Here is an 18,804-nt window from a genome sequence, read left to right on the forward strand (position 1 = left end):
ACTTCTTTCAATTGTTCACATTACCATTGGGTGCAAACTAAAAAGATAATAAATCTCAGAGTTGGTATTATGTATTCAAGGACCATTCACACTATAATTAGGCATCCTACCCCTTACACCCATTAGAAGATTCTTACTTTGCATGTGCAATTCCTGCAGTGATCATCTTCTACCCATGAGTCTTTGTCTCGATAGATCACTCCATTTACTTGACAAGTCTTCTCACAATGACAGTTTTCCAATTGACTAAGCCTCGTTTCTGCATAATTTAGCTGTAAGTGAAAGTTACTTGATGTAATTTCTGTAATTCATACACATGGTTTTAACAAAGCAAAGAAGCAAAGAACAAAAGAAGCAGCTTACTGACTTTTAGCTGAATCAAATTTTATTACACCAATTGAAAAACAAACTAAATAGAAGACACTGAGCCAGAACCAAAGCTGGTGTAAATCAACTTGTGTCCATTTACTTCAATGGAGATCAGCTAATGTACACCAGTTGATGATCTGTATGATTGGCTCTTCTAATCTAATGAACCCCAGCAAGATATTAAAAATGTACCTCTTGGGTACCTCAGATTATTAATGAATTGGGTACTTTCAGTTCAAACATCAAAAACTGAAATCTTTGTAATATTCTGAATTATTCATTTACCGGCATACACGTAATTTAAGAGCATGAATGCTGTCTGGCTCTGATTCCTTCTGTTCAACCTATCTCCACACTGTTTAACATTAACAGGTTGCAGAAAGACATTTACATTATATAAAGCTACTATGATTTACAGGGAAAAGACGACATTTAAATGTGTTGTATAACAGATTTTCCCAAACTATGGATCATGGACCACTGGTGGCCCACAGAGCACTTGCTGGTAGACAGCAGAGAGTGGGCTGGTCAGATGATACTGTCAGCATCTCCTCATTGCCAGCTGCTAAAATGAATTAACAGATGCTAAAAATATTCTTTTCCTAGTAGTATTTTTCCAGGCAAGCAATTGCCATATTTGCCTGAAGAATTCTATGTAATAGTGAATGGGAGGAGAGACTGTGCATGTAACAACAAACAGGAGGCAGGGGGTTCATGTGCTGGCAAAGACAAGGGAAGGTGATCGCTCCAAGTTGTTGTCCATACTATGAGTAATTTATAATTTTCTTCTGCGCACGTGCTCCTTCCCATCCTCCCCAACACACCCACACAGATTATTAAAAACAACAAGGAGTCCTTGTGGCAACTTAGAGACTAACAAATATATTTGGGCATAAGCTTTCGTGGGGTAGAACCCACTTCATCAGATGTATGGAGTGGAAAATACAATAGCAGGTATATATACATAGTACACCTCTACCTCGATATAATGCTGCCCTCGGGAGCCAAAAAATCTTATCGCGTTATAGGTGAAACCTCGTTATATCGAACTTGCTTTGATCCGCCGGAGTGCGCAGCCCCGCCCCCCTGCCCCCAGAGCACTGCTTTACCGCGGTATATCTGAATTCGTGTCATATTGGGTCGCGTTATATCGGGGTAGAGGTGTACATGAAAAGATGGGAGTTGCCTTACTAAGTGCGGGGGTCAGTCTAACGAGACAATTCAATTAACAGTAGAATACCAAGGGAGGAAAAATCACTTTTGTAGTGGTAATAAGGGTGGCCCATTTCAAACAGTTGACAAGAAGGTGTGAGTAACTGTAGGGGAAATTAGTATGGGAAATTAGTATGGGAAAATTAGGTTTTGTAATGACCCATCCACTCCCAGTCTTTATGACACAGATTATTGTCACCATGTTTACATAGGTCATCCCAGGCTTTCCCCAAACAAAGAATACTCCATGCAAATGAAGATTCCCGAGTGATCTGTAATATGGTGGCCGATCGCCCCCGCCTCCGTTTTCCCTCTCTCCACTGTGCACCAAAGATCCTCCTCAATCTTGTATCAAAGTGCCCACATTCTCTATCATATGTGTTGGAGCAGGGCTTCTCCCCATCTTAACAAATACTTGCTGTCATGCCCAGTCTCCTTTAAATAAGTTTATTTGTCCACATAAAAGATTAAAATAAACAGTTCCTCAGCCTACCCTTTGTCCTGGGGTTTCACAACCTCCCTTCCCAGGGGTCTCTTGCAGCTTCCCAGTACCAGCCAGCTCCTTTCTTGCAGCCAGTTCTCATTCAGCCAGCTCTGTTTCTCTTCTGGAACACCAAACCCAGGACCACCTCCCTGAGCCCTTTGTTCCAGGGATCCACCAGAGGAATTGGCTGCACTCTTCTGTGGTTCCTCTCCCAAGGCAGAGCCTGCCCCAATCACTCCTCTTCTTGCCCTCTGACAGACCCTTGTAGTTAGTTCCTCATGTAGCCCTGACTTCTTTAACTGGCTCAGTTAGGCACACCTGCTCTGACACAGGGCCACTGGGCCTGGTCTACTCACAGGGACCAGCTACCCTGTGATGGGGTCCAACACAGAGAATAATATCCACATACAAGATCCTCTTCTATGTATAATAAGAACCAAATTACTCAGTCCCATTTACTAACTCGTCAAACTTTCTGGCAGGACTAAACTTCCACGTCCTTCAAACCCCAAAATAGCCATCTCTCCCAGAAATCCACAAATCCCAGAGCAAGTGGGAACTTCTCAAAGGGCCAAATTCTGCTGCTTTTACTCACATTAAGCACCACATTACTGCATGAGTAGTCCCATAGTAGCCAATGTGTCAAAATCTGGTCCAAACTGAGATGAATCCTAGCCCTGATCACTCTTATAAATGGCATACTACAGTATATTACAGGATGGTTCAAAATACTACAGCTTACAATAGCATTTTTGCACTGCTTAGAGAGATCACTGTACAAATACTGTACTATTTTTATATTGGTATCTACTGCATTTTATACATTTGCAAAAAGGCTCTCAAGACTTCCACCATTATCCATTTTAATGGGAATATTCCAACCTGCCCATCAATGCTCATACTTCCTGTCAGGTAAATCTCAAACATCAGCAGAAGATACTAGGGAAACTTCCTCATTTTCTGTTCTTCAATTCTCCAGAGTAAAGGGCCTCGAGTAAAAGCTTTTGATTTTCCTTAAGTCGGGATTCTGGGATATTACTGGAATTGACACTCAGCCCTCCCAAAGCCAGCATGATCTTGTGACTTCAAAAATGTTTTTCACACTTTAAAGGCAAAAATCATCCTCTCTCACTGAACTGCTAATCCTGCCAGTTTTCAGCAGTGACCTGAAAAGGGTTTCTATATTTATAATGTATAAAATAGAATATATTTCGCTGCATTAAAATTGTGTTTAATCTATATGTTTTGCTGCAGTTTATTTAACCTGTACCTTTTCTTTAGTCTTTTTTTTAAAAAAATAAACACAAAAAGGTAACATTCATCATTTTTATTTCTTATAATGATTGTGTATAAACTGCACACAAAAAGAGAAAGGATGTTATACAAAAGCCAGGTTTGAAAAAGGCATTTAATGCTTTATTTGTGTGGGTGTTGATTCCTGTAACAGCAATAAAGAAGAGAAGCAAATGCTAATACTAATCAACTAAAAGTTGCATATTCTGTGACTTTCACTGTCGCACTGAATGTATATAAATTCACTGATAAAACACACCATCTACCACTTACTCTGAAGAATGACTCTGGATGTAAAATGAATCTATTAGTAAATCAGAGATGTGTATGATCACTATTACCTTTGGCATGCATTTATCTTTGCAACTACACAGAAAATGTCAGTGTTATCTTTATAGATATGAAGACATGCAACAGTGAACTTTCTGATAGTAATAGGTCAATGGATGTATCTCAACACACACAGGTTTATCTTTTCTGAAATACTATTTAGTTGGCATTTGCTATATGGAATCAAATCAAAATGTTCCATTTGTATTTAAACTGCCAAACATAATTGAAAAATCACCATTAAGCTCAACAAAACAATGATATCCTCAAAATTAAATGTATTACAAACTGAAATGCCATTCCAAATGCTGCCAATTTTGCATAAAAAGATTTGTCAAAGATTTGAAACATCAATGGAAAGTCTCAGGCTCTCAAGTCTTGGATGGATTAGGAGTAGGAATGAACCAATGGGGGTGTGGTTAACTATTTCTGCCATCATTTTTTCATTTTTCCAAACCAGAAGATGAAGAAAAAGACTATTCTTGTGATATATTACTTGTGGGCCATCCGGATGCAGGAAGTACCAGAAATCTTACAAAGAAAACTCCGTTCTCATGAGAGCTCCAGAGAACTTTGAGTCAAAATGTTCATGTGTTTCAGATAAATGTTTGTGACCAAATAAATCTATGGTGTAACCAAGCCACTAGGGTTATGTCAACAGTAAATTCTGCCCTTAAACATTTAGGTATTTATGCCAACCAAACCAAGCACTGAACCTTTTGATTGTTACCCTGTTAAGATTTGGCAAGAAATAAAGTTAATTAGAAGTTTGGGGCTGGAAATCTCCAGTAACTATCTCCAGCCACTAAAAGAAACACATCTGATTACAAGGAAAAAGACACTTCCTAGTGTGACCTGCTAGTTTATTAAAAAGGAACTGCACTCCATTTTCAAAGACCCTTGATTCAGTAGAGCTATACTGATTTACACTAGCTGAGGATCCAACCCATTTAGGGTCAACACCACCTAACATTCCATACCCAGCATAGTAATTGGGCATGGTGAAAATTAACCTGTCCATCTTGTCCCAAGGTAATTTATATTTTAATTAAGTTTTTAACAATTTGATCTATTACCTTTTTCTATTTAAGGTGGCAAAATTAAAGAGATGAAACAGCGGCGTGTAGGCAGTAATGCAAAAAGTTCAGACGCCTTCCCCACCATGAAAAGAAATACCTCAGACTCAGAAAAGCTACACTTTTATGCATTTTTAAAAGCAACACACTGACTACTTCAAATTGACCTCAAATCTTTGAAGAGTGTGGGGGAAAGAGTGTAATGATACTTAACTTACTATATGCCTTACTTGTCATTTGTAATTTTCTTGGTGACATACTAACATTGCAAACACCATTCACTGGGATTTTTTGAGTCTGTAATTAAATTGTAACCAAATGTAAATCTACAGACAAATTCAAGCTTCTGGTATACCACAGCCACACATGGAAACATGGGACACAATTTTTGCATGCTGCCAAGTTCATATTCTGCAACTCCCAGAATGGGGGAGAGAATTAGGGGTCATTGTTATGTATTTCATAATACATACTCCTTGCTCTGGCAAAAGTAATCTCCATGGGCAGCTGTGCACTGGTTCCAAGCCTACTTCTAGCCCAGACATATCTTAACACGACATTAGTGTATACCTAAAACTGCAGAAATATCACTTAGGGCCTGAATTTGCTCCCTAGGACTGTGGTGTGAAAATCCACCATTAAAATGTCTGTTTTTAAATTCCACCATCTTTCATTTGCATTTGTCTCACAATTAAAACTTCTTGCACGGCTGTGTGTGCTCTTTCCGGACAACAGTAATACAACAAAACACTTAATTAATGCGTTACTAAGGAGAGCAAAGCAACCTTATCGGGGGAAAGGAACAAGCAAAAAAAAGATCATCCCAGCACTGCTGTATGGGGACAAGTAATCTTCGGAGTATCAACAGCATGTTATTTGGCCCAAAAAATGTATTAGCAAGCAAAAATATAATTACAGCAGAGAGAGCAAGTCACTCAATACAGTACATAATTGGGACCTGCTCATACCACCAGCAGGGCTTAAAATAAATTACCTCTATTTCACATTTCCAGCAGTAAAGTGAACTAAAAGGTTAATGTTTCTTATTCTCTGAGAGAGCCTGTCCAAAATACACTGGCTGGGTGAACAGAGTGTCAGTGTAATACAAACGTGTTTAAAATTAAAACCTTTCTTTTTAGGAAGGAAAGAGTCCTAAGGGCAGCTGAGGAGGTACGATTCACAAGGAAAAAAATATTACGAGTTTACCATCTTTATATACACAGGGTTACCATGTAGATTATTCTTTTGGAAAATCATGTTCAGTAACTATGCTAGTAATTAAATGCACCTACAGGTGATTCTGTGGTTACACATTGATCAAAAAGTAATTAGCATATAAGCAGCATGCCAGGTGAGATAACTAATTCTTGTTTAGATGATAGAATTAATCATAGGCCAGATGGTTTTGCTAATGTTAACCACATGGAATATTCCCAAAGGAACAGTACACACCAATTTACTAGATGCAAATCAGGATTGCCACTGTGCTTAACTCACTGCATTTAGGGCTTGTCTACACTACCGCTTAAGTTGATGTAAAAAGCCACGTAAAACTCGGTGTGAAAAAGCCAACCCCTGAGCGACGCAAGTTACATCGACCTAAACGCTGTCCACACTAGTCCACTATGTCGGAGGGAGACACTCTTCCACTGACACAGCTTCCGCTTCTCGCTGAGGTGGAGTAATTATGCTGACGGGAAAACGCTCTCCCGTCAGGATAGCGTGTCTTCATCAGTGCAGCTTCACCAATGTAGCGCGGTAGTGTAGACTAGCCCTTAGATATATTTACAGTGAAAACAAGAATAAGTTTATTGTCAAATAACAGAGATTCAAATGAAAGTAAGAGAGAATACTGGAAACAAATGATTACATATAAAACAAAATCATAACATGCTTTCTAGAGCCTAAACTTAACTCACAAGACATTCCCATTTCCTAAAGGATAGCTTACCCCAAGTCCTTTTCCCAGCATTTTCAACCAGGATGGCTGAGAACCTCCTTTCATAAGATCAAGCCTGCTGCCAGCTTGTCTTCCAAGACTGAAGGATGCCCGGTGTATCACCGTACTCCGTTATACCCCTAAAAGTATAACCCTGGCTGTTTTTGTTTTTCCCTGCAGCAGTCACTATCTGTTCATCAGCATTTGACTCAATATGCAAATAGACTTCCATTGTAAGAAACAATGCACAACAGTCAACCAGGGAGATAAAAGTGTCTCCCACTTCCTATCTGGAAAAGTCTGTCTCAATGCATGCTACCTTTGAGCGACATGCCTTTAACTACAAGGCCTTAAAAAGATAACATACATAACTTACACATTATCTGCTCATCCATTTCACAATGATTGTGATGACATTCTTTCAATAGAGGCCTTACATGACACCTTTTCATGATCCTTGTAATCTGTGTCCTCTGCCACTGGGCATCAAGGGTCCTTAGGTCCACACCCCTTAAAATAGATCACCCCATTCCTTTCCTAGCCCCCAGACTCTACAAGCACCCTCAGTTGGAGGTCCTATGGCTAAAATGAGAGCTGGTTGTGGGCTGTAGCAGAGCTAAGGGAGAAGCACATCTTCCCATTCACCCTCACCACCACCACAAGGAAGAAGAGAATTAGTGTAGCCTGGAAATGTGTTAATTCTTCTGTTAATATCTTCATACTGTAGACATCTCCCTTAAAAGAGAGTGTTGAAGAGAGCAAATGCAGTGGCTCCAATGGAATTGCCTGGATTTGGGTGATCCACTGGGGTCTCCAGAACTGGCAAGGAGAGACAAAGCCTCTGTATGAAGACCCCTCCTAGCCTCTGAAGATTTCAAAGAGCCCTCACGTTTTGTGGGTAGTGCCACTGCCTGTTCCACTTGGGGCAAATGCGCACATATTGACAGTTTGGGGAAACCTCAGCAGTAAGATCATTGGGGAGTTTACCCTTTTTCTGTACCTGCACTTATCTGTTGGCACGTAAAGGGACACATGCTATGGTTTCTTTAAAAATCAGACCCTTTAGTAGTAAGCATGTTCGTTATTCCACATTCTTTTAATTAATAGGCATTTGTAAATGTCCTCTAAAATACTATAGAAGTTGAACAGGAGTACTTGTGGCACCTTAGAGACTAACAAATTTATTAGAGCATAACCTTTCGTGGGCTACAGCCCACTTCTTCGGATTCTGTAGCCCACGAAAGCTTATGCAGATTAACACAGCTGCTACTCTGAAACCTATAGAAGTTGAATGAGGCTTTATTGGCATTACGGAAAATCCACTACAGGTAGCTCTACTGGAAGTCCGAATAAAACTCTACCAGGATAGTGTAATGCAGATGCAAAGGTGTAAATGCTTTTATAGTGCTCTCAACTTGAGGGAAATGAGGGACAGGATGAGGAACTGATAATGGAGTTCAGGTACTTACTTTTGCAGTCATTTTTGCCAGGAGCTCTTGTAAATCCATGATTCCTTGCACCAGACTTAAGAAATCACTGCAGGTTGGGCATGCTCAATAAAAGAAGTGGGGAAAAGAACCATAAATCAATGAAGACTGATCTACTGTTAAAACATCTTTAATTCATGTGTGATGGGGCGTGCGTGCCCTGCACTGGGACTGTGGGGGTTAACCCCTCACTGTGCATGCTCAAAGTGCAACACCAGTATAAGAGGGAGCAGCCTGGCTCAGTCTGGGCTGACCGCCGTAGGGGAAGGAGGTGTGCCACAGGCTCCTGCTGAAGGGCCGAGGGCACTTCATGATGTGGAGGCCAGCCAGCTGACAGCAACCCTCAACCCCCAGGCTATGGACGCTACTGAGGGAGAAGGAACCGGGGGAACTAGGAAGCCACAAGATGTGGAGAAGTGGGTAGGAAGTAACCCAAGGAGTCTTTGCTAACCCGAGGAGTTGATTGGACAACTGGAGGCTAATCCAGCGTGTTTCGGCCGGATCCCCGCCAAGCTGGTGGCAGGCAACCCCGCCACCGACAGGGCCCTAGGTTGGGACCTGGTGGAGAGGGAGGGCCCGGGTCCCTCTATCCTGGCTGCCAATCCTGGGGTTGTGGCCCAACCTGACAGAAACTGACTCAGGCTACTAGGCCGCACAGCCCCGAGCCAGGGGGCAGTTAGTGACTCTGACCACTAGACCACACAGCCCCAGCTGGATGTGCGCAGGCACAACTGTGGGCCTATCAAGACTCGTGCCCCGCCCCGGGAGGAGATGGGGCATGCCTGACCCCCAACAGCATAACTTATCTTAACATAAATGCAATTTCTTAAATAGAGTTTCTACTTCCCTGAACTGACCATATTGAAAGTGTACAAAGATGATACAGGACAAAGCTAAGCATCATCATCTTTAAAAATATTGAAATAATATTTAAATCTACAACTGTCAAAGTAAATAAATTGCTACTTACTGCGATTCAGATTAGGACACTGTGTTATATATCCATTGGGCATAAAGATGACTTTCACATCTTGAATGATACCCTTTGTAAAAGAAAAGATTGCTGGTAAATATAGATTGTAGTCACACAGTTAAAACTTCCAAGATTATTCTCAAGTTTTCTGCCAAGAGGCCATGAATAACGGATCAGCTTATTATTTTTGTTTGTTTGTTTTTTGTTTTGTTTTTGGTTTTTTTTAAAAAGAGCACCACCCTAACTGAACAATTCAGGTAAAGCTGAACAAGATATGAATCATTACAAAAGCTTTCCTTTCTCCAAGAAAAAAGTTTATGGCATTGGATTTGATAAAACATATGCAAAAATCGCACACCATCTAGAAATGTTCTTATTGATTCATTTAGCCAAATTAGCCTAGGAGATCAAACCATATTTAAAGGACATTTCATAATGAATTCTCTCTGCTGCTCAGTTAGGAGTCAATCTTGTTCCTAACATAAAGGTAAGGAAGGCCCCCTGTGCATACGGGATGGAGAGGGGGCAGGATTTAGGGGTCATATATAATTCAGCCCTGTAGGAAGTCCCTTCACAACAACAGCACACATGGGGTTTTGGAAGCTGGGCAGTGGCAGGCTGGGGAAGTGAAAGGGTTGAATGATCCACCACTGTTGAATCCTATGTCATTTCTCCATATGCATGGAACATTCTAAGCTTAAGCACCTTCCACACAATGCAGCCTGTTGTCATTTCCCATCTTTGTAGAGAGAAATCTTAGCCCCTTTCCTGTGTATCTCCCCAGAACCCAGACAAAACACACACAGTGAGTGCTGGGGATTGGGGTTTGCTCCTTAGAGCCAAATCCTGAAGCTCTTTCTCAGGGCCTGACTCTACAAGCATGTCCCACAATATCCACTAGCTTTAATGGGAGTTGAGGGCATTCAGCATCTTAGATGATCTCTTTTCCCTTAATGAACTTTAAAAGAACTGGGAATTTTCCTGGAGAAGTCCAAGTATCTCGCTGTAAATCAAAGAGAGTTATGGCTCTGCCTCCTATCTGATCTGGAAGAACCTCTCTAATTTAAGAAGAAATTTTTCGTCAGGTTTGCTGTCTTAGAATGAAAATATTGATTTGGGTGTATTCTGGTTTTATTTTCAGTTAAATTGTGATAGAATGGATTCTGAAAAGCAGACAGAAGACATAGTGGCTTGCTCAGAATACTGAGGTTAATCTATAAATAAAATATAGGCCTCAGATAGTACTTGAAGCCTTGCAAATGCAGTAACATTTAACATTTATGTGTTCATTTTCTGAAACAGCAGAAAGTAATCAGCAAGCACTACTTTCTGCTTGTTATTTCAAGATCAAATAATAATTGGAAATATTAATAGAAATAACCAGATCATACCACCTCTGTAGCAGAAGAATATATATTTATTAACCTTTTCATCTGTGAGAATAATGAAGCCCCCACAATAATGAGAAGTGATACTGTCACTGGTTGGGAAGTCGCCTATAAAACAATGCTGAATGTTACTTACTTTACTTCTTTCCAGTGACCACTGGTGAACAATTAATAGCTGCAGCACATAAATGTATTTTTAAGGCTCAGTTCTCTCCAATGAAATGATTAAAGAAGCATAACTCAGATTATAGACTTCCACTACACTATATCACCATAGTGACAGGAGCCCATCCAGGAAAGCACAATGGCCCTGTCTCAGGAAAGAATCCCTGTTCAAGAATAGTGTGTGCTTAAAGTTAAGTACATGTTTAAGTGCATTACTGCAATTTGGATAGGTTTATATTTAAATATAAAAATACATATTCATTTTATTTATTTACTTCAATGTAAATGATAATTTAAAAGATGCCTATCAAAGGCAATAGGTGCTCTAACAAAGCATGAAAAATACAGTCTGGAAGGGAAATTATATTTTTAATATATATAATCATATACATTACAGCTACAGATGAGCTGGTGTGCTCAGGCACAGATGGGAACTTTCCCATTAGCTTCAATAGGAGCAGTATTTGTCCAATGTCATTTTTGTTAGAGAAAAACTTCATTATAGATGGAAGTTCAGCATAATCAGAATTGTTGCAATGCATTTAAACAAACTTGAACTTCCATCCTACTTCTCTATAAATGAAGTTTCACTAGATCAGAGTTTTCTATATGGGGTATTGAGTGTACAAAAACTCCCATGAGGGCCAATCCTAAGGTCCTTTGGCATCAGTGGGACTTCTACCCAAATAAGGACTGAGTAAAAGCTAAGAAAGGACCTGTGGTTTTAGCCTGTGATGTGAGCTGTGGTTGTTCTGCACCTATCAGGATTTTCCTTTTCAGAAGTGGGTATCACTATATGTGGCTTTCATATGAAATATTTACCTAATCACACCCGAAGGCAGACTCCTTCAGCTGCATGAAGTCCCAATGAAGTCAGCAGAGTTCCACGCTAGTGGAGACAATGCGGGAGCAGAGCTTTAAATATCAACCTCATTTGATATGAATTTGACAGAAAAGCATTGGCATGTTTATAGCGCCTTTCATTGCTCTATATAATGAACTACTCCATTAATGCTATATGAAAGGGTTGATACATTCAGGGTGCACTAACACTCTCACCTTCTGCATTTTAATTCACTTGATTTCATACTGCTATTCTCACTCTTTAAAACCCACTTCTTTCACAAAGCCTTCCTATGGTAACACACATCATTTTCCTGTTGCCCGAACTGTTGCCCTCTGTATCATATTTATTTGATTTAGATTATATAGTCTTTGGAGCGGGAACCTTGGCTTTTTATATGTAAAGCATCTTGTGCATGTGTGCTGCCACATAAGTACATTCTATTCGTTTATTAATCAATATATATTTCCAAAGCTCCTATTCAACATTGTATCTGGGCACTGCATGAGGGTTATATAAATTATTGAAGAGGTGAGGTTTTCAGCGTGGTCTGAAGTTAGCAAGGGTAAAATTCTACCTGGTCTCCTCTGGGGAGGGTGTTTGAAAGTTTTGGGCCTGCTACTGAAAAGATTCTTCCTCGGGTTCCCTTCAGTTTTGTTTCTTAACCTGACTCCAGTATCATCCCTAGCACACAGAGATGATCTTGCTACTGGGGTACACTGAAGAAACCTGAATGGTCAACAAATGCTATCCTTGTTTTTCAGAAGGAATAATTCATGCACTTTCTCTTGTAGAGGAAACAAAAACAACATCTTGTCTCTGTTATTAGCTTGCTCCACTGTCTACCTCAGGCCAATATCCTGGAAGGGGCAGGGCACTTCCTGTGAGATGGTGAGCACCCTTAAATTCCACTGACCTGAATGAGAGCTGAAGTCATTCAGCACTTTGCAGAACTGGGGCATTGGAAGGGCAGAGCTCTGAGGTATTTGTACAGGGTAAGTTACATATTGTTAGATGTTTATATAAAGGGCCAAATTCTGATCCCGTCTTATGCTGAGCAGGCCTTCACTCTACCAATAGTCCCACAAACTCAAATGGGACTACTTGTGGAGTAAGAAGTCACTCAGTGTAAATAAAAGGGTCAGAATCTGGCCCATTGTGACTTAGATCCTTACATGACACTTCCATAAAGGTGCATGAGGAACAACAGGAGAATCCTCACCTAAAACAGATATTAATGATATTCATTTAAGAAAGCTTCTAATTTCTTTAAAAGGGGCAGAAGAAGGAGGAGCAAAATGAATAGTACATTACACCATTAAAATTCTAATATTTTTGGAATAACTATGATTAGGCTAAAGCTCAGAACAATACCCAATTCTTTCACATACAAATACTAGCACAGCTCCACCACACATACAAAAAATGCTAATTCTTTTTTACCACTCTTATTTCCCTGAAGATCTCTGTTTACAATGAGGAAAATAGTTATATATTTTATGCGTTAAAACACTGAAACAAATTGCTTTGAAAAGGGAAGGGAGATCCTACTGAGCATGAAAATATATGGATGGAGATACGTACTGTTCATAAACTGGCAAAATTCCAAGCTTTTGCAATGGGTAACCAAAACAAACAAACAAAAAAACCTTAAGACTCCTGAAACTCACAAGCAGGATTAAAAAAATTCAACCAATTATGCATTTCTGCCCTGCAGACAGTTAGTAAAATATTCAAGCAAACATAAAAGCAAAGAAAGGCACTTGTCGACTTTCATTATGATCAATAAAAACTGGCAGCTCATTAGCATATCATTAGCTACCCTGCTGTTTCCAAAGTGTTAATGCGTAGAAATATTAATTTACAAACGTATAGTATCCCAGAGTTCCTAGAATCTGGCTGTCTGCATAAAATAAGAATTAAAGATGGGTGAATCCAATATAATTTACTTTTTTCTATGCAGCTCTAAACATATGTTTACCATCTGTGGAATTATGGGAAGCAGCTGAGGTAAAAAACAACAGCTGTAGAATAAAATCATGCCGTTAATTTCACTCCACAGTGACAGTTCAGCTGTTACAACAAGAAATGAAGTCCACGTAAATGCAATTCTTGGACCTTAACTTAAATATAAAAGCAAAACAGTGATGAAGGTAGTGCATGCATACACATATGCATACACACACACACACACACACACGTAAAACAGTTAGAGTTGCCACACCAATTACACTATTTAAGCAATACTGCATTTGATATTTCGTTTGGCTCGCTGAAAAAAATCTACAAAGTTGAGAGAGGGGATGTTCTTCAAAAACTAGTAACTGCAACATCAATTTAAATAATGAATCCTTCAAAAGGAAACTGAACTGGTGGTCAACCATCCTAATAATGGAAAGCCATGCGAGTCTCAAGAGGATGTAAATAAGCACACCACTATCCTATGGACTATTTTATCAAATGGATGCTGTTTTGATTTGAATGAATCCTTAGACTGTGTTCTGTTATCCAAGATACAAGGTACTTATTATCAGGAGTTTAGCTGTATATCACCCACCGACTAAACTCCATGCTCTTTAATCAGCAACAGATCCATTGCAATACCTGGGGATCCACTGGACACAAAATTAGATATGACAGTTGGTCAGCTTTAGCTATAACTTTGCCTACGACGCAGAGTATTAATTTTTAAGTTTTACAACAACTCAGCCTGGACCATAATGCCAGCAAGGCTTGCCAGGGGATAAAGGGAACAGAAGCGAGAAACAAAAGGGAAATAGGGTTCCCAGGTCTTAGGGCATTTGCCTCCAAGACAACATTAATTGTGCCTTCCCTATGCATTTTTTGGTCTCCATCCCTACATTGGTCTAGTCCATGCGGATGGCGTGGGGTGTCTCACAACCAGAAATGGGCAAGCCGATCAGAGCAACCAGCAGGCATGCGCTCTGTCAGCTATGGCAGTGAGGATGACCCATAGGGCACACACTTATTGTTGGTTACCAAAGGAAAATTTTGAAGGGGGAGTTTTGATATCTTCACTCTCCTACACAAGGAGCATCTCCAACATCCATTTCCAGACCCACTTGTGCATCCCAAAAGCCTGACCTAAGCGCCCTGAACCATTTTCAACTGGTTGTCAGCTTTCCAGGACCTGTGTGTTCATTATATGTAAATGGCAGTCAGAGCAGTGTCTGTCACTATTCAAATATGAGAACATAGTATGCAATGTGCATGGACCTACAGGGGGGAAGATAGTACAGTATGGCTCCCTACTACCAGGATTCATGCTCTGTGCCACTGTGATCCTCAAAGCCATGAAGCACAAACTATAGCTCATGGATCAAATCCACTGCCTAGAAAATCAGAACTAGTTGATCACTGGTAAGGGATACAGCTCCCTCTGACATGTGGAAAAGAGGTCAAAATGAGGGGAAGTTCGCTAAGGAAAGAAGTTAACTCTCCTGGGCCTTTCAGCAGGGGACATGCACTGTGCACAATTGGAATAGTGTCAGGCCCACAGAGGACTTTTACCTAATGGAAGTCAAATGGGACCTAAACTGTGAAGGATGGAAACTATGGAGTCCATCAATAACAGTGAGAGGCTAATCTAGATGCAATAGAGAAGAAGTCCAGCTCCCACTGGTCTATGAATATTAGGAGATGCATCGCTTGGTCACCCAGACCATTGTAAAAATTATTCTGAAGGTTTTTAAGATAGTGACTCTTGGTTGGGTTCCTAAAACTATGTTCCACAATCTCATTCCGGTCACAAGTGATCCAGGACAATACACTGCAGGAGGACAAGGAATACCTCCTCAGGCACAGTGGAATCAATTTTAGTTGAGAGCACAGTCCACACCTTGCAGAATCAGGCCCTTTTGTGACAAGTTGGACCCATACCTGTGTTCCTCAGATACCTACAATCCCTACTGAAATTCCTATGAAGGGGATGTGCAAGGTAATGAAGGTGAGGTCAGTGCCCTACATTTGCTACTGTGTATCTGCTTACCTTAAAAAAACCATGTTTCCTGTTCCGCTGTCCCAGCCATAAACTGCTTCCTGGCGTTAGATTCATTTCTGGAGGATCTATGACACGTTCATAAATCCTGTGGAGGGAAATGTCATTAGTTGGAACAAGTCTTTCTTTTCTTCTGAAAAGTCTAATAAAAAAATCTATGAAAAAAGAAATGATATAAAGTTTGGCTTAAAGAAGTCTCTATGATTAAACACCCATATATAGTACCAATTAATTTTTTTTTTTGCTAAAGTGTAATGAATAATATTAATAATAATCCTTGACAGTTTATATAACACCTTTTATTCAGGCTCTCAAAACACTTTAAAATAGTGAGTAAAATATTATCACCATTTTACAATATGGAAAACTCAAGCATGGAGAGGTTAAGTGCCAGCAGCAGAGCCAGGAATTCAACAGAAGACTCTGGACTCCCCTTCCCTTTGCTTTGACCGCTAGCTATAGTACCACTCTTATACAGCCAGGAGGCACAGACCCTCTGCCTTATATCAGAACAAGTGTGGTACTATAGGGAGGCTAAGGAAGATGATGAAATATATTTCCATTACTCTCTAACTCATATTGTTCCATAATCATACCAACAAGCCAGTCAATTGAATAGGCTCTGAACATGTCAAGTTCCTTGACTTGTAATGTATCTGTATGTTTAATAGGAAATGGATGAAAGGGTTTTTTTTCTTCCTCTCTCCCACATTAGCATTATAGCTGTAGCTTTAAAATGAATGTGAGCGGTTTCCAATATAAAATACAAGTCCATCAACAACTCACTACACAGTTATCCTTCAATTTACACTTTCACTAATTTTCCAGTCTGTTCAAGCTCAGGCTCAACTAATGTCATCATTGATTTTTATTTTCCTGAGCTCCAAAATGATCTGAATTTTGAAGAACTTTAGCAAAAGCATTGCTAAATTTAAACATCAACATGAATGCAGTCAAAAATAAAGACACATACTCCTTGCACATTTGTTTATCCTGAGGAGGAGGAGGAAACAGCTTGCCGGAATAATGGGAGAATAATCTGTCTAAAAAGCCACAGAAAGGAAAAAAACTTTGTATTTTTCAGAAATAAGAAAATAGTTACATTGAAACTCGACAACTTAAGAACATGAGCAGAGAGTTCAAAAGAGTTCTTCAAATAATTCCGTGAGTTAATCGCTTAAGTTTATGGTAATTACAATCAACCCTAATTCATCACATTTCTTAACATGCTGCAGTACAAAAAAGGCATTCAAAGTTAGATTCAGAGCTCTGGGATATTTTTGTTTTAGCTAGGTAATTACCTATCCTATCTGTAAAATTCTCATGCTGAGCTATTTTACTTGTTTGGACAGCAAAACTAGGCGGTATTCTTCCAAACCATGTTTTGGGAATTATGGGAATTTTGCACGTATTATCTCTATCAATATTTTAAAATGTAAGCATCTCCTTTCTGCTATAAACACATGCAAAATTAAACATCTACTCAAATGCAAAACTGCTTTAAAAGGCTGAACAAGGCACAGAGTAATTGACATGCTCCTTGAGAAAGCGAGTCACTGAATTACACAATTACATTAGGAATTTCTCTTTAGATATATAGCACATCTTTATTCATGACTTGGGTTAATAACATCCTCTCTGGAAAGTGTCTAGTCTTTGTAAAATACTAGTCAATATTCCATGAAGAACTCCATTTTCTGTTAACAGACAAAGCCCCAATGTTTTAAACAAAGCAATACGGTGGCTTCTACAACACTACTTATGAGAGAATATTGGATTTTTATTTACCGGGCTTGGTAACATGCTCTAAAGGGACTCCATGAAATCTGTCTTCAATTATATAAGAAGAATGAATTTTTCAATGTAAAGCATACAAATCGACATGCATTATACTGTAGGTCAATAACAGAATATAAGGAAGACAAATGAGATACAGGCCAAAGTGGTTTATCTTTGGCTTTCCTGAGGAGATAACAAAGGTTTTTGTCCTTTGTGGGGGAAAGCTATAATGACCTATCTTCCAGTGTCCTTTCAGAAGTTCCCATTCATATGGTATATGCTCTGTGGTAATAGACTTCATTTTTCTCTGTGCATTGTTCCATTCTAATTGCATTTCTCGAGCATCTAGCTTCTCCCTCAGGCGACCACTCAGATTAAAAATAAAGGGCTTTGTGCCTTCTTCCATGTAGCTTTTGATGTCTAGGAAGATCTTCGTGTGTGTAGGCTCCATGGCAGATATGAAATATATTTTTTCTAGATCTGACCATTAAATCTATTTATAATTAATGTGCAGGTGTCAACTGTAGAAATTGATCCATGTGGGCTTAATTTTTACAAAAAGGGTGTTTGGATGATATCTTATTCACTGATTATGTGAACAAACCTTATTACCACATATTGCTTAAGTCAGCAAAACATGAAAAGGCCACTGCAAAACTGCACAGCCTATCACTGCAACAAAACATAGGCTACATTCTTGGCAAATTAAAAGGTTAAAACTCATATCTGTATTCCTAAAGAAAGAAACAGACTATAGCAGACCATGAGGAATATCATACTGCATACAGTACACTTTCAACATGTAAGAACTAAATCCAAGACTAAAACAGCACACAGCCAACAAAATAATAATAATAATGCAAAGCTCAACAGGTAGACAAACTAGATGCCTTTGATAACAGGATAAGTATCCACATGAACAAAAACTAAAACCAGTATCAAAAAGAAGCTTTTGTGTCAATGAATAAGAAGGAATTGATTGTTCATAATAATACAGTGAAGGATTAATAATAAACCTTTAATGAAGGTTAAATCAAAGGACTTTACAAATATTAATGAATGAAGCCTCACAACCCTGTAGATCCCCAGGGAACAGCAGCACAGTAAGGCTAACTGACTTGCCCCCTACATCAAATCTTCGGCCTTCCAGTTTCATGCCTTAATCATGAGAGCACTACCAGAGTTCTGTAGCACTACCAGAAAAGGAAGACTTCATTGAGACTAAAGCCTGCCCCCTGCAGCCCCTTAAGAAAGTTATGAATGGCATTTGCTAATGGGGGAAGCCCTGGAGGAGGACTTGGGGGCAAGGGGCTCTCAAGCCAGTGCAAAGACATAGGGCTATGTGCTGATGATCCCATGTCTCATGCAAATCCATTGAGATCTGTGCAGCTCTAAAATGACCTTCCGAGCTTTTCGTTATTGAGGGGGGGGGCTAAGTACCCTACTT

At 39.6% G+C, this 18,804-nt stretch overlaps 1 protein-coding gene across 1 annotated transcript in view; it reads right to left on the reverse strand.

The window, feature by feature from the left end:
• NELL1 (neural EGFL like 1) overlaps positions 1 to 18,804 on the reverse strand; it is a 437,981-nt gene that overhangs the window by 347,411 nt on the left and 71,766 nt on the right. The window contains exons 5-8 of the mRNA XM_026651341.1: positions 15,570 to 15,666; positions 9,161 to 9,233; positions 8,173 to 8,255; positions 138 to 272 (exon numbers count right to left, since the gene is read on the reverse strand). Of these exons, the coding sequence (XP_026507126.1) occupies positions 138 to 272; positions 8,173 to 8,255; positions 9,161 to 9,233; positions 15,570 to 15,666 (388 nt within the window). The remainder of the gene's footprint in view (positions 1 to 137; positions 273 to 8,172; positions 8,256 to 9,160; positions 9,234 to 15,569; positions 15,667 to 18,804) is intronic.

Source organism: Terrapene carolina, unplaced genomic scaffold, assembly GCF_002925995.2.
Source record: "Terrapene carolina triunguis isolate 2854851 unplaced genomic scaffold, T_m_triunguis-2.0 Scaffold96, whole genome shotgun sequence".
In the NCBI taxonomy this organism is placed as follows: Eukaryota; Metazoa; Chordata; order Testudines; family Emydidae; genus Terrapene; species Terrapene triunguis.